We start from the raw sequence: 14,897 nt of genomic DNA, 5'->3' as shown, positions 1-14,897 counted from the left end.
CCCAAAAAACACACTCACTGTGTTTATCCTTTCTTGTCGTTTAGGGTCCCAAAGGACCCAGAGGAATCAAAGGCGCCCCAGGAGACAGAGGCCGTATGGGAGAGAGGGTGTGTTCACTTTCCGTGTAAATTAAGCAAAGATAATAACCAATTTCTACAAACAAGTCTCCAAAATGGCCAATTTGATTGTGTTGTTTAATCCATAGGGAGAAGACGGACCACCAGGAAACGGAACAGAGGGTTGTAATGGTTTCCAGGTATATCAGTACTCTCAGGAAAATGCTCTCAAAAAAGCTCTATTGTTTCATTAGAGGTTGATGTCTTGGTCTTTCACCTGTGTTAGGGATATCCTGGTGTCAGGGGCGATGCCGGAGAGCCTGTAAGTATCAAGTTTTTCTTTCTCTCACTTCTGATTGATTTACTAGCGTTTTGGCTTATGCCAGATAATATTAATGGTGAGATTATACGAGATGAAAGGTTTGTTGATTCTTCTAGACACTTCATTCATTCTCTCATCACCCTTAGGGAAGCAGAGGAACACCGGGACCCAAAGGGGATGACGGTGAACCTGGTGAACCTGGTTTAGATGTGAGTACCTAAGAAAAGTCAAACTAGTTCAGTGGCTCAAAATTTGCTGTTTTCTTACCACAAAATATATTACAAATACCTTTCTCCACCCACACCTACTGTTTTATTTCTGACCACCATATGGGGATCACTTCCTTTCCTCTTCTTCCTACCGCTTAACTGTCTGTCTGTCAAGAGTTGTTCTGGTTCCAGATCTGAGAGTAAGCAGCTGTGTGTGTCTTGTTATGTCACTAGAAAATACATAGCAAGAGAAAAACTTGGTGACCGGTGGCCCATTTCTTTAGATAAAATAGACTTTGATTCGAAAGCACTTTGCGTTTGGTGATTTGGTAAGAAACATTTTGAAGAGTTGCTTTGCTCCTGGCTTTTCTCTTTTTTAACCAGAAAAATGAAACTTATGGATCCTATGATAAACAGAAACTTAATGCTTAATGACTAAACTGCTGGTGTATTATTTCTAGATAAATTGTTTTGGTAGAACCTCTTAGATTGTTCTCCATAACGTGTGTCTTTGGAAAGTTTAGGTTCAGCCAAGAACACATTTTATTGACGCCAAACTCCTCAGCCAACATGCTGGTTGTAATAAATACCATATGTTTCAGTCGGACTGATGAATCTTCATCTCTCACAAGACATCACGTGTATAGCCAGTCAGGTCTGGATATTAGACACAGCAGTGTTTTTTTTAATATATATATATATATTTGGCAACATCTGGCAATATTATTATGGTATTGCCGTGTTATTTTTTATTTGTATTTGGTTTAAGTCACATCAAAGAGCTTATCTAGATTCAGTACAAATTATGACTGGTGTAATAAATGTTAGCATAAAAAAGTAGTGTGAATAACAATATACAAAAAGTGTTGGTTTGGGAAAGCTGCATTATTGGCTACGGTATGCAGGATGAGCTGAATGAATGAGTGCTTAAAAGGTAAAGTGGAAGACAACATGACTGCAATGGTAGCTAGGTATTTTTGTAGAGAAAGCTCAATTCAGAAGATAATGAATTCAGATAAATATTCCATCATTAACTTGAATGAAACACAATTACACACTGGTGACAACGCTTCTGTTTGGAACATAGTTGTCTTTAAAGCAGAATGTTTTGTGCTCTTTAGTAGATGTTATATTTTCACATGGCAGCTTCAAATCTGCTTTATGCAATGTGTAACCATTCGGTTAAACAGTATTGAATCTCGAGCATTTTTCACTCTGTCTGTGTTTACATGATGCTAGAAATGCAGTCCATTTGAATAAACAGCTCCGTCCTTCTGGGTCATAACAAAAATGGCTGAACGTATTCTGTAAAGAGTTTGTCATAGCGAGGTCATGTTTATTCTACATGAGATATGGAAGCTGGAGAAGTCTAGTTGGAGAGTTTAGTTCCAACAAGACAGCCTGAGGAAGTGCTCGATTAAGTGTTATCAGATATTTGGCTCTTTTTCCAGTTTGTGTACTTTGATAAAGTTTGTGTTCTCGGATCCAAATAAGGTAATAACAAACGTTGGCACTCAGACTAGGACTCGGGCCAACTTTCCCGCACAATACAACATAATGTCACGCAAGTTTTGTCTTACACCTGGAGCCCATATGGTGATTTCACAGTTGGTTCACAAGTATGTTTTGCATTTGATGGAATGTTACACATGTTTGTATTCCAATAATGAGGTCTTGTTTTGATAGCTTTAATGCAATTGGTTATTCGTTGTTGGTCATAATTAAACATGTTGTTTTCAACATCACAACATTCAACTGAATGTAATCAGTACACTTGAAAAGCAGTCTTGCTTCTTTAACTGTGTCAAAGACAGTTTGAATGTTCATGCACATCAGGCAAAAATTCTTTGTGCAAATCCTTAATCTCAACATCTGTACCTCTCCAATGCTTATGGGCTGAAACTGACAGCCAATGAATACATGAGGGACCTTGCAAAAAAAAACAAGGAATGTTGTGTCTGAAAAAAGTGAGAGAAAAGATTTGTACCAGAAGTCCATCCATCCATCCATCCATTTTCTACCGCTTATTCGGGGCCGGGTCGCGGGGGCAGCAGTCTAAGCAAGGACGCCCAGACCTCCCTCTCCCTAGACACTTCCTCCAGCTCTTCCGGGGGAATACCGAGGCGTTCCCAGGCCAGCCGAGAGACATAGTCCCTCCAGGGAGGGACATAGGCCCCCCAGGGAGGCGTCCAGGAGGCATCCGGAACAGATGCCCGAGCCACCTTAGCTGACTCCTCTCGATGTGGAGGAGCAGCCGCTCTACTCTGAGCTCCTCCCGGGTGACCGAGCTCCTCACCCTGTCTCTAAGGGAGCGCCCAGCCACCCTGCGGAGGAAACTCATTTCGGCCGCCTGTATCCGGGATCTTGTCCTTTCGGTCATGACCCAAAGCTCATGACCATAGGTGAGGGTAGGAACGTAGATCGACTGGTAAATAGAGAGCTTCGCCTTGCGAAGCTCGTAAACAGTGTGAGCAGGGCACTGCTTCCCCCACTGCGCCGGACGGTTTGCCAGAATTTCTTCGAGGCCAACCGATAGTCCTTCTCCATGGCCTCACCGAACTCCTCCCAGACCCGAGTTTTTGCCTCCGCAACCACCCGGGCTTAAGCTCGCTTGGCCCTCCGGTACCTATCAGCTGCCTCTGGAGTCCCCCGAGCCAACCAGGCTCGATAGGACTCCTTCTTCAGCTTGACGGCATCCCTTACTTCCGGGGTCCACCACCGGGTTCGGGGATTGCCGCCACGACAGGCACCGGAGACCTTACGGCCACAGCTCCGAGTGGCTGCATCGACAATGGAGGTGGAGAACATGGTCCACTCGGACTCAAAGTCTCCAACCTCCCTCGGGATCTGGTTGAAGCTCTGCCGGAGGTGGGAGTTGAAGTTTTCTCTGACTGGAGACTCTGTCAAACGTTCCCAGCAGACCCTCACAGTATGTTTGGGTCTGCCAAGTCTGTCCAACTTCCTTCCCCGCCATCGGATCCAACTCACCACCAGGTGGTGATCAGTTGACAGCTCCGCCCCTCTCTTCACCCGAGTGTCCAAGACATACGGCCGGAGGTCAGATGAAACAACCACAAAGTCGATCATCGACCTCCGACCTAGGGTGTCCTGGTACCATGTGTACTGATGGACACCCTTATGCTTGAACATGGTGTTCGTTATGGACAAACTGTGACTAGCACAGAAGTCCAATAACAGAACACCACTCGGGTTCAGGTCGGGGGGGCCGTTCCTCCCAATCACGCCCCTCCAGGTGTCACTTTCGCTGCCCACATGAGCGTTGAAGTCCCCCAGTAGAACAATGGAGTCCCCGGTTGGAGCACTTTCCAGCACCCCTTCCAGAGACGCCAAGAAGGTCGGGTACTCTACACTGCCATTTGGCCCGTAAGCACAAATAACAGTGAGAGACCTATCCCCGACCCGCAGGCGCAGGGAAACGACCCTCTCGTTCCCTGGAGTGAACTCCAACACATGGTTGCTGAGCTGGGGGGCTATGAGCAAGCCCACACCAGCCCGCCGCCTCTCACCGCGGGAAACTCCAGAGTAGTAGAGTCCAGCCTCTCTCAAGGAGTTGGGTTCCAGAGCCCAAGCCGTGCGTGGAGGCAAGCCCAACTATCTCTAGTCGGTATCTCTCAACCTCCCGCACCAGCTCAGGCTCCTTTCCCCCCAGCGTGGTGACATTCCATGTCCCTAGAGCCAGATTCCGTGTCCGGGGATTGGGTCGCCGAGGCCCCCGCCTTCGACTGCCACCCAATCCACATTGCACCAGCCCCTTACGGTCCCTCCTGCAGGTGGTGGGCCCACAGGAGATCGGCCCCACGTCGCTCCTTCGGGCTGAGCCCGGCCGGGCCCCGTGGGGTAAGACCCGGCCACCAGGCGCTCGCATGCGAGCCACAACCCCGGGCCTGGCTCCAGAGTGGGGCCCCGGTTGCGCCATATCGGGCGACGTCACGGACCTTGTTATTAAATTACTCATAAGGGGTATTTGAACCGCTCTTAGTCTGGCCTGTCACCCAGGACCTGTTTGCCTTGGGAGACCCTACCAGGGGCAGAAAGCCCCAGACAACATAGCTCCTAGGATCATTCAGGCACGCAAACCCCTCCACCACAATAAGGTGGCGGTTCGAGGAGGGGTGTACCAGAAGTCGTGTCATTTAAAAAATAATCTACTTGTTAGTGCTCAAATAATCATCTAATGAATAATCAATCTGAACAATAAATGTTTGCTACTTTGAGTACTTTTTTGCTGCTAAAGAAGGCTGGATAAACAGGTTGATTAATGAGACTAAGTTGACCACTTCATTGTGGCAAGCAAGTTCTTGGTCAAAATCTGCTTGTTTCCCAAGTGGCAGAACTGAAACACATTCAGTTTATCATCTTGAGATCATCAGTGTGAATCCTGAAGAAGCCACAGTCATCTGAAGCCAGGAGCCCAAGAGAGAAAAATTGGCCATGTTGTAATGAATCACAGTGACACTAACCAATCATGTAGTAATGGTGTTGTACCTGTGCTGTTTTGCTGCCCCTGATGTTGCATGAGCAACCTTTCAAATACGATTGTGCTCAAAATGTTTTTATATCCTGAAAGAAATGGTTAAACCTTCCCATTTATTTTGAAAGAAATACTAATAATGCAAAATATGTTTTTCTTATTTAATAGTAGTGATGAGAAATCATTAATTATTACATAGTTGTTTGACTCCTATTTAATCCCTAATGATAACTGAAATCACCTAAAAGCTCTGATCTGATTTATCTTCATGAATGCTTGGACACATTATAAGCACACAGGTTGACAAACAGAGCTCTAAATGGACTAAAGGGACTTTTCCACACGTGACCCGTTGTAATTGTAATTAGTTTCTGTATATAAATAGTCAGAGAGTTTCTCAGCTCATGAGGTGATGCACTGACTTGACTGGATCCTGTACCATGGGGAGGACTAAAGAACTGCCAATGGACCTGCGTAATAAGGTAGAATATAATGTAAATTGCCAGTCAGTGCTGTTCAAACTCTGATAAAGAGCTGGAAAATAATAGGTTCTGTTGATACTAAGCCACAGTCTGGTAGAACAAGAAAGATTTCACCCACTACTGCCAGAAGAATTGTTCAGGATACAAAATAAAACCCACAAACTCCTGGAGAGAAATACAGGCTGCTCTGGAAAGAGGAAGGACTTGAACACAAATGACCTGGATGGTCGAGTTGTCAGGAGAAAGTCGTTACTGCTCCCATGCCACAAAAAGACCCTCCTTCAGTACACCAGACAGAACCTAGACCAGACTCACAGCTTCATGTGTCAGAGTCATGTGGAGTGATAAGACCAAAACTGAAACTTTATACACAACCATAAATGCTATGTTTGGAGAGGAGACAACAAGGCCTACGGTGAAAAGTACACCATCCCTACTGTAAAGCATGGTGGTGGATCTCTGATGTTTTGGGGCTGTGTGAGCTCCAGGGGCACTGGGAAGTTAGGAGAAACTGATGGGAAGATGAATGCACCATGTTATCAGAAAATACTGACAGATAATTTGCATTCTACAGCATGAAAGCTGCACATAGGACGATCTTGGATGTTCCAACATGACAATGATCCAATGCACAAGACAGGGATGACCCTCTAATGGCTACAGCAGAAAAAGGTGAAGGTTCTGGAGGCCATCACAGTTTCCTGACCTCCATATCATTCAGCCACTTTAAGGAGATCTCAAACATGCAGTTTGTGCAGGACGACAACCAAAGAATCTACAGGAACTGGAGGCATTTTTCCAAGAAGATTTAGCAGCTCTACCACCTGAGGGAATTAAGGACCTCATGCACAGTTATTACAAAAGACTGCATGCTAACATTGATGCTAAAGGGGGCAATAAACCATATTAAGAACTAAAGGTGTGCAAACTTTTAATCAGAGATTATTTACTTATTGCTTTTTATATTTAGTTTGATGCTTGTTCCATTCTGTTATGCCTTACATAGTAACTTGAATCCTATAAGAAATAAAATATATTTTTTTGCCTTCTCACTCATGTTTTCTTTAAAAAATGGTTCACATCTTGCAAATTCTACCAATGTATGCAAACTTTTGAGCACAAATGTAGATGCCTCTGAAGAAGCACCTCCAGCCCCCCTGGTTAGTAGCTGTTACATGGTAAGAGAGAGCTGCCTAATACATGGGATTTGGCCAAGAAATTTGGCCAAGAAAATATTGAGAAAATCAGGGAACGTTCCAAAAAGAAAATCTGCTCTTTATAAGCTACCAACAGCAAAGTCTCATTCCAGCTGTTACAGGTAACTAAGCAACCTATGCATTACGGTCAAACACATTATGGAAAAAACAGGACATGGGAAGATGTTGAGCAACATACAGTGAGTACTTGAACAAAAACAACTCACATTCTGAAGGGTTGCTGTTGTACAGGGTGATGGGAAAGTTTTGGCATTATTTTTGGCTCAGAGGCGAACTGTTCTAGTATGTTTGTGAGAAAGGGATAGATGTCAGGAAGTCACCACTACAATGGGACTGATGGAGGACGTCTGAGACTGCAAGGATGGATTGTTGTTGTTGTTGGCCTTGGAATCTTTCTTGAACAGCCACGGCTTCCAGAGAGTTTCTGAAACTGCCATCTCCTTAGATCTTTAAATCTTATACCTAGAGTTGGCTGGAATAAATGAGCTACCAAAGCAAAGCCCCAGGATTTTTGTTTTTTTTCTTTCAAGAGTAACATAACCACCATGCGAAACAGATCTGACAACAGATCTGATCTGTCATCTCATGTGTTTACCCAAGTGAAGCCCTGGATTTCATGTGCATGTGAGCTGATTTTTTTGGTCCATGTTTTCTCATGTTGTCCAGTTCAAGTGCAAATTTTGTCATATAATTGCAGGTTTAGTTTAATCGGTTCGAATAAAAGGGCTTCTGTTTGCCGTCTTTGGTATTCAGAGGAAACATAGGCTTAAAACACAAGACACAGCTTCTTAAGTTATTGATATATTGATAGTTATTGATCAGATTTTATTCCTTATTTTTTTATTCCTCTTATCTAATGCCACCATCAACCATCACTTTAGATGATTAGACTTTTGGACACTGAAACTTATGCAGGTTAACACTCAATAATACACAGTAAACAATTGCTATTTTTTTTCCTGGATATCTGATCAACTTGAAAAGCATTGCAAAGTCATTGCAAGTTGAATTGGAACATCAGAAGCTTATTTGTTGACACTTTTATTTAAAGTGATATCAGCTTTTCCAATAATGTATTGCATGAGATGTACTATTGCACATGTGTTTACAGATTCCTCATTATCTCTCTCTCTCTCTCTCTCTCTCTCTCTCTCTATATATATATATATATATATCATCATTCATCTTCTACCGCTTATCTGAACTACCTCGGGTCACGGGGAGCCTGTGCCTATCTCAGGCGTCATTGGGCATCAAGGCAGGATACACCCTGGACGGAGTGCCAACCCATCACAGGGCACACACACTCATTCAGTCACGCAATCACACACTAGGGACAATTTTCCAGAGATGCCAATCAACCATGCATGTCTTTGGACCAAGGGAGGAAACCGGATTACCCGGAGGAAACCCCCGAGGCACGGGGAGAACATGCAAACTCCACACACACAAGGTGGAGGCGGGAATCGAACCCCGACCCTGGAGGTGTGAGGCGAACGTGCTAACCACTAAGCCACCGTGCCCCTATATATATATATATATTTATTTATATTCATATTTATATTTATGAAATACTCAGGTTTCTTACTCTGAATAGTGACATCAGTGAGATATTTGTGTAATTCTGCAGTATTTCATAGTGCATAGTTCATGCAAAGTTCAGTTTCAGTCATCTTTCTGTCCTTGGGCTGCTTCCTGGGCCTCTGTGTCTGTGTTTCAGATATGTTCTATCAGATTATATTACAAATTTGAACCATGCCTGAATCATACCTCTGCTCTAAATCTGTAGTTGTGTGTGATGTTCTTCTCATGAGGGCTGTTTGGCAATGTTCATGTTCATGGTCAGAAATATTTCATGGGGCTTGTGCTGCGTCTTTCATGTCCACAGGGTTTGACATGGTTTTTAAGATGTCTGTGTAGGTTATTAAAGCAAACAAAACAATCTTTCACGTTATGATCTGATGATAATTGTTGGCTTTAAGGAGAAAAAACAGCAGCTGGTTGGTATTATTCTGATCCTGATGCCATGATCTGGTCTAGTATGGATTCTAAATAGGAGCTGAAATTACACATAAAATGACACATTATTAAGATTATTTTATGTTGTTAGTCAGTATTTCTGCTGTTCTTCAGTTTTATATGTTAACATTTATTAACTTTCATATTTTACAGAACAATGAACCAGGAGTGTCTGGGCCCAAAGGAGCAAAAGGACATAGAGGACGTGAAGGATTACCTGTGAGTTAAAATAAATAAATTTCACAGATAAACGCATACATTTTGTTTTTTGTCCGGTCTATTTTTTCCCCCATTATTCCCTAATCTGGTCTTGTTCCACTAGTTCCCACCCACTGTCCAACTTTTCCTTATCACATGGCAATTAGGAAATGCATGAAGGCAATCTCCAGCTCCTTGCAAACTGCAGCAGGACACTTTGACCTTTTCTGCATATTTGACCTCACAGACAAAAATGATTGTCTGGTGTTAATGTGATTGACAGTCTATGACAGAGAGAGCACATGCTATCCAACTCACAGTGACTTTAACTATCATGGATAGTTCTGGCATTGTCTGGATTCAAATCTCGATCTCCAGATGATCTGCTGAACACTTCTGTCCCTTGTGCAACCCAAGAGCCTTTTTTGCAGTTCATAATTGACACAAATGAACTCAAGCTTGAGAACACAGTGTTCGGTCCACAAATCTTTCTCGTATTTTTGCCCAAATGTCAAATGACAAGCCAAAAACAGATTCATTGTAGGTTAAAATTTTTTTAATGGAAAAAAGATCATTTATGTCTGTAGGGTCATGCATTTAAAAAAATATAGCAGTAAAAAGTTCTTTTTCTGTGCTGGTGCTGTGTGTATATACCGGACATACATTTTGGACGAGGTTGGACTGAATGTTGTCTCATGAGTTAGCCTGGGGGAAGATCCTGCTTGCTCCCAGGCAGAAATTCCACCATGCTTTCCTCTGGACACCATCCACGAAGGTGGAGACTCTTCTACCTCAAATATGCTCTTATTTGGAGCTTGATGTCTTTAAAAGCCTGGATAAACTTCAAAAGGCCAAAGATCCTTCTGTGTAAGAGGAATGAAAAGCTTGTTGGTAATCTACAGGCCAGTGCTATAGAAGTAATGTTAGTGTGATCAGTAGTGCAAGTGTATTAAAGGGTATTTAACATATTTATATTGTATTCGATATGTATTGTCTGTATATTATATTCAATCTTTCCTTTCTAATGACCAGGGACCTCCTGGACCTCCTGGGCCTCCTGGAGTTGATGTAAGTTGGCATCTACTACAATAATCCTACAACAAAAATGTTCAGACTCCTGAGAAAATAGATACAAATGAGAAACTACAGTTTGTACTGAAACATCAGCATGACTGCCTCGTTAACATGAACATTAGTAACATTAGGTTTTAGGAACAGTGGTGTAGTCCAGTTTGAACTAATAAGGATTGTTTTCTTAATTTAATTCACTCTTTGAGAAGGAATCAAAGTCAACGAGTCAAAACCAAAAGTGTTTTAAAAGCAAGTCTGAAGTAATTGTTACAGACCAGCAGTTTAGAGTCCAGGACAGTTTCTTGCAGTAGAAATAAATGGATTTGAAATATTTCCACCTCAACTTCCAAAACGTTGGAATAGATTCACGTAGCTGACATTATCTGATTAAGTTTTATCTAACATTTATCTACTTGCTTGTTATTGAGCTCATATTGCATACCATCTGGTTTTTAAATGAAAAAAGGCTACAACTGTCTGTGTTTTATAAATCTCTGACTTTAAGGTAAAGTCAGCCTTACTTTAAGGTAGAAATTAGACAATATGCATTATGGCGTGTATTTTAAATACACTGTTAGTTACACAGTAGCGTAGCTTTACGTAGCTTTACGTAAAAGATCTGTAAATTACTTGCATCTACCAATACAAGTTATGAATATGTTTTAATAGTAACTAGAAGAGCTTTAGTGTAGATTCTCATGCTGTATAACATAAATAAAGTTTATAAGTTGGAAAATAAGATTTATTGTGCTGCAGCTTAAAGTTTTTTTGTTTTTTTTGTAGGACTGTGAGATCCTGGATATCATCATGAGGATGTGCTGTGAGTAATTGTAACCGTTGCCATATTTCAGAGGTCTTTTGACCAATAATATTTTTCTTAAGCCTCCTCCATAAATTCAAACTGAGGACATTTTATCAGCTTAAGACAAACTAGGGGAAAGTTACTTATAAGTAAAGAAAGACAAGGCAAGCTGGAACCTAAGAATATGTCCAGCTGTTGGTTTAAGTCTCTGACTCAGTACAATAACAGATTAACAGAAAGGCATTTTTGTGAATTCCTATTAAAATGAAACACTAGTTTGGGGGAAATATATACATAGAAGGCGGAAGATTTGTCTAAACAGATGGGTGTGAATTCAGATTATTTTTTGAAGACTGTTTCTATTCACAAATTGTTTGAAGAAAGCACATATTACTTTGTCCATGATGTGTTAAATTTTAATCTGTTTCCTTTTGAATACTTCCTTTCACTTAATGCAATGGAAAGTCTAATTCTCACGGGTTTTCTCTTTTTTCAGCTTGTTGTGGTAAGTCGACTTTTTTTTTTGCTTTGAAGTGGGTGAGCGGAAATAGCTCTAACACTATTTGGTTTGGATTAAAACTGGCTGTGCTTTGAAACAATAGAACGAGTTGTTCTTAGAAAAGTTTTACCGCTTTGTGTTTGTTCAGAGTGCAAGTGTGGACCCCTGAACATCACCTTTATTGTGGACAGCTCTGAGAGTATCGGAGCTAACAACTTTGCTATCGCTAAGGACTTCATCGTAGCTGTCATTGACCGACTGGTCAGAGATCAGCAAGTCAGAGTAAGGCTCCTTTAGTGAATTATTTCATATGTACGTGGACATACAGAAAAAAATAAAGCTTGTGTGTTCTCTGTAGTCAAATGTCTCCTTCTATGTTGTGTGCAGTTTGGTTTGGAGGAGTCTCATGTTGGTGTGGTGCAGTACAGTGGAGCAAAGGCTCAAGAGGTTGTGAAGCTTGGAGACCCCAATATCCGGGACATAACATCACTCAAGCAGTATGTTGATTTAAAAAAAAAAACACTTCAATGGAATTTTACTTACTTTGCTTTTAAAGAGTTGACTGTCTGTATTTCTTTGATCATTGTTGTTTTTTATGGCAGGGCTATTAAAGAATTGCGTTGGCTGGCTGAAGCTACCTACACTGGAGAGGCCCTCGAGTTTTCATGGAACAACATGATCAACCAGCTGGGCACAAACCACTCGAACAGTGTAGTCCTGGTCCTGACTGATGGCCGGTCAGATACTACAAGAGATGATGTGCCTCTAAACGTACTGTGTGGCCGAGGGCTACAGGTACTGTGTGGACAAGGGCTACTAGAACATTTAGTGTTAACAGTTTTTGACTTAATACCTTTATCATTTAAAGCAGCGGTCTCCAATCTTATCCACAAAGGGCCGGTGTGGGTGCAGGTTTTCATTCCAACCAAGCAGAAGCCACACCTTGGCTTTTTTTTCTTGGCTTTTAGTAGACTCTGGTGTGGCTTCTGCTTGGTTAGAATGAAAACCTGCACCCACACTGGCCCTTTGTGGATAAGATTGGAGACCGCTGATTTAAAGCATGATAAGTTGCATATCATGTTAAAAATGTCTTGAATGATTCGGTGCCTTTTTCGCGGTACTGTAGGTTGTCGGTGTAGGTGTTCTGGACTACTCGGGTAAACAGCCCAACAGCGATCAGGTGGGGGACGTGAGCTGTTCAAGTGATCCAGGCAAACCAGGCATCTCCTTTGTCCTTAACAACTTCGGCATGCTTTTGGATGATACATTCCTCAAAAACTTGACCGACAACATGTGCAAAGGTAAGGCGCATAGAGTTATGCATAAAGTTTTCCTTCTTTAGGGAAAATTGGCCTATATGGGACATGAAAATAACGTACACCATGTGTTTGTTTGGTTTTGTTTTTCTTTTTCAGACAAGAAGTGTCCCACTTACACTTGTCCAAGTAAGTATTATAATTTGCTGAAATAACATGCTAAAACTATTTGGTCAAAAGTATGTGGACTCCTGACCAGTACACTACAGTTTCCCTTCACTGGAACTAATAGACTCAAGACCTGTTCCATCATGACAATGACCCTGTGCACAAAACACAAAGCTTCATGAAGACATGGTGTGTTAATGTTGGAGTAGAAGAACTCGAGTGTCCTTCACTTCAATTTAGATTGATTAAGAACTCAGACGTCCATCCCAAGCCTTCTATAAAGCTCTTGTGGCTGAATCCCTATCAAAGTAGAAGATATAATAGCAAAGGTAGACCAAATTTGGATAAGATTGTTTATTTGTCAGTAAACTGACATTTAATCGATTAGGTGTCCACATATTTTTGGCCATAACTTCAATATGGAACCAGCATCAGAAACTGGATTAATTCATTTTAAATACGTAGACATATTTATATTTACGAGAAATTTATATTTTTTTTATATAAAAATTCTAACAATGTAATACATCACAGTGTTCAAACTATAAATTATTAAGTCTCAGATTTCATTCACTTTAAAACACATGTTGAATATGTGTGTTTCAGTTTCCTTTAAGGAGTCGACAGATATCCTGATTATGATGGATAGCTCAGCTAGCGTGGGCGCCAAAAACTTTGAGTTGACCCAGAACTTCACAGATAAGCTGGTAAAGCGCTTCCTGACCGCAGATAAAGCAAGAAACATCCAAGTCCGGGTTGCCGTTGGGCAGTACAGTGACACGGCTAAGATAGAAGCAAGCTTTTCTAGCAATTACACCGTCATGGCTGCTCAGATTGCAGAGGCCAAGTTTCAGAATACCGGCACACAGGTAACAGAGGCACTCAGTTTTGCCATTAACCAGTTCAAGGGACCCCGGCTCAGGAAGAAGAAGCTGCTGCTGTTTTCTGACGGGCGCTCACAAGGCATGAACACGAAGCAATTAGAAGATGCGATCGCAGAACTGAACAGACAAGGCATCGAGCTTTTTGTTCTGGCCGTTGAGAATCAGCTGAATCAATACAACCTGCATATCTTGGCAAGTCGTGGACGGCCCGATGACAACATCTACGCTTCCCGCCATCTAATTAGGGCTCCTGACTATCAGTCCATGGTTAGGGGAGTCTTTTACCAAACTGTGTCCCGGAAGATGTCACTGGATTGAGTAGGAAGGTCATGTCTTGTCTTCTGAGTAAGCAGAAGCTGATAGGGAAGTCAAAGGGTGGATAAGCAACAAGTACATAGGGGTGGGGGGAATTGAGCACAAGTACCTTTTTTCCATTAAATTGTGATCCATATTTCAATGTACATCATGTATGGTTTCTCTGAGTTATATATGTCATTTGTATGGCTTTGGAAGCGGGATTAAGAAAGGGAGTAGTCATCTTTTAACAGCATATGCGTTTCCCAGATACCGTTCATATAGATCAGATTTGTTTTTGAAAACTTTTGTTTATAGGACAAAAAATGTTAAATATTCTTTCTTCAAATCATCATCATCATCATCATCATCATCATCTTTTTCTTTAAATATGCGTGCTCAGATCGTCTTTCTGTAGCCTGAATAAATCGATTCCTTTTTGTATCTCCTCTTTTGTATTTCATAAAAATCACTTGAATGTAAATTTGGTGCTAATAATGTACACTCAGTTTCAAATAAATGCAAAATAGATTTTAAATTTGTCATAGTGCCTTAAAACAAAGATTTGTCATAGTGTTTTTAAACGAATGTTTTTATCACTGGGAACGTGTACAATTTTCTATGATAAAAAATGTATTTTAAATTAGTCATGGCGATTCTGTAAGAAGGTTTTTCAATAAAGAATACTTCACCCACTACATCTGTGTCTTTTGTCAAACTCTAATCAAAATCCCACTGAGCAACAGTGACTAAAACCAGTTTGCCAAATTCCTAATGTTGCTTTCAGGCAACGCCAATTCACTGTTATTAAAAAATCTCATGATGGATTAATAAAATTTTGAATGCAGAGATGTATAAAACATTGTATATAAATTTGCATTAGATTCACTGTATGGGGCATTCAGTAAGATTACATTACACTTCAAGG

General features: G+C 41.4%; 1 protein-coding gene across 1 annotated transcript in view; it reads left to right on the top strand.

Annotated features, from left to right (window-relative positions):
• col6a1 (collagen, type VI, alpha 1) overlaps positions 1 to 14,667 on the top strand; it is a 30,658-nt gene extending 15,991 nt beyond the window's left edge. Inside the window, exons 22-35 of the mRNA XM_060876281.1 lie at positions 45 to 107; positions 206 to 256; positions 343 to 378; positions 525 to 587; positions 8,951 to 9,016; positions 10,028 to 10,063; positions 10,850 to 10,886; positions 11,365 to 11,373; positions 11,516 to 11,649; positions 11,755 to 11,864; positions 11,970 to 12,162; positions 12,494 to 12,668; positions 12,783 to 12,812; positions 13,398 to 14,667. Of these exons, the coding sequence (XP_060732264.1) occupies positions 45 to 107; positions 206 to 256; positions 343 to 378; positions 525 to 587; positions 8,951 to 9,016; positions 10,028 to 10,063; positions 10,850 to 10,886; positions 11,365 to 11,373; positions 11,516 to 11,649; positions 11,755 to 11,864; positions 11,970 to 12,162; positions 12,494 to 12,668; positions 12,783 to 12,812; positions 13,398 to 13,993 (1,599 nt within the window). The 3' untranslated portion in view covers positions 13,994 to 14,667. The remainder of the gene's footprint in view (positions 1 to 44; positions 108 to 205; positions 257 to 342; positions 379 to 524; positions 588 to 8,950; positions 9,017 to 10,027; positions 10,064 to 10,849; positions 10,887 to 11,364; positions 11,374 to 11,515; positions 11,650 to 11,754; positions 11,865 to 11,969; positions 12,163 to 12,493; positions 12,669 to 12,782; positions 12,813 to 13,397) is intronic.
• The last annotated feature ends 230 nt before the right edge of the window (positions 14,668 to 14,897 follow it).

The sequence above is a fragment of the Tachysurus vachellii genome, chromosome 1, assembly GCF_030014155.1.
Source record: "Tachysurus vachellii isolate PV-2020 chromosome 1, HZAU_Pvac_v1, whole genome shotgun sequence".
NCBI lineage: Eukaryota > Metazoa > Chordata > Actinopteri > Siluriformes > Bagridae > Tachysurus > Tachysurus vachellii.
Note: the sequence above shows the minus strand (reverse complement) of the source record. Positions and strands in the feature narration are given on the sequence as shown.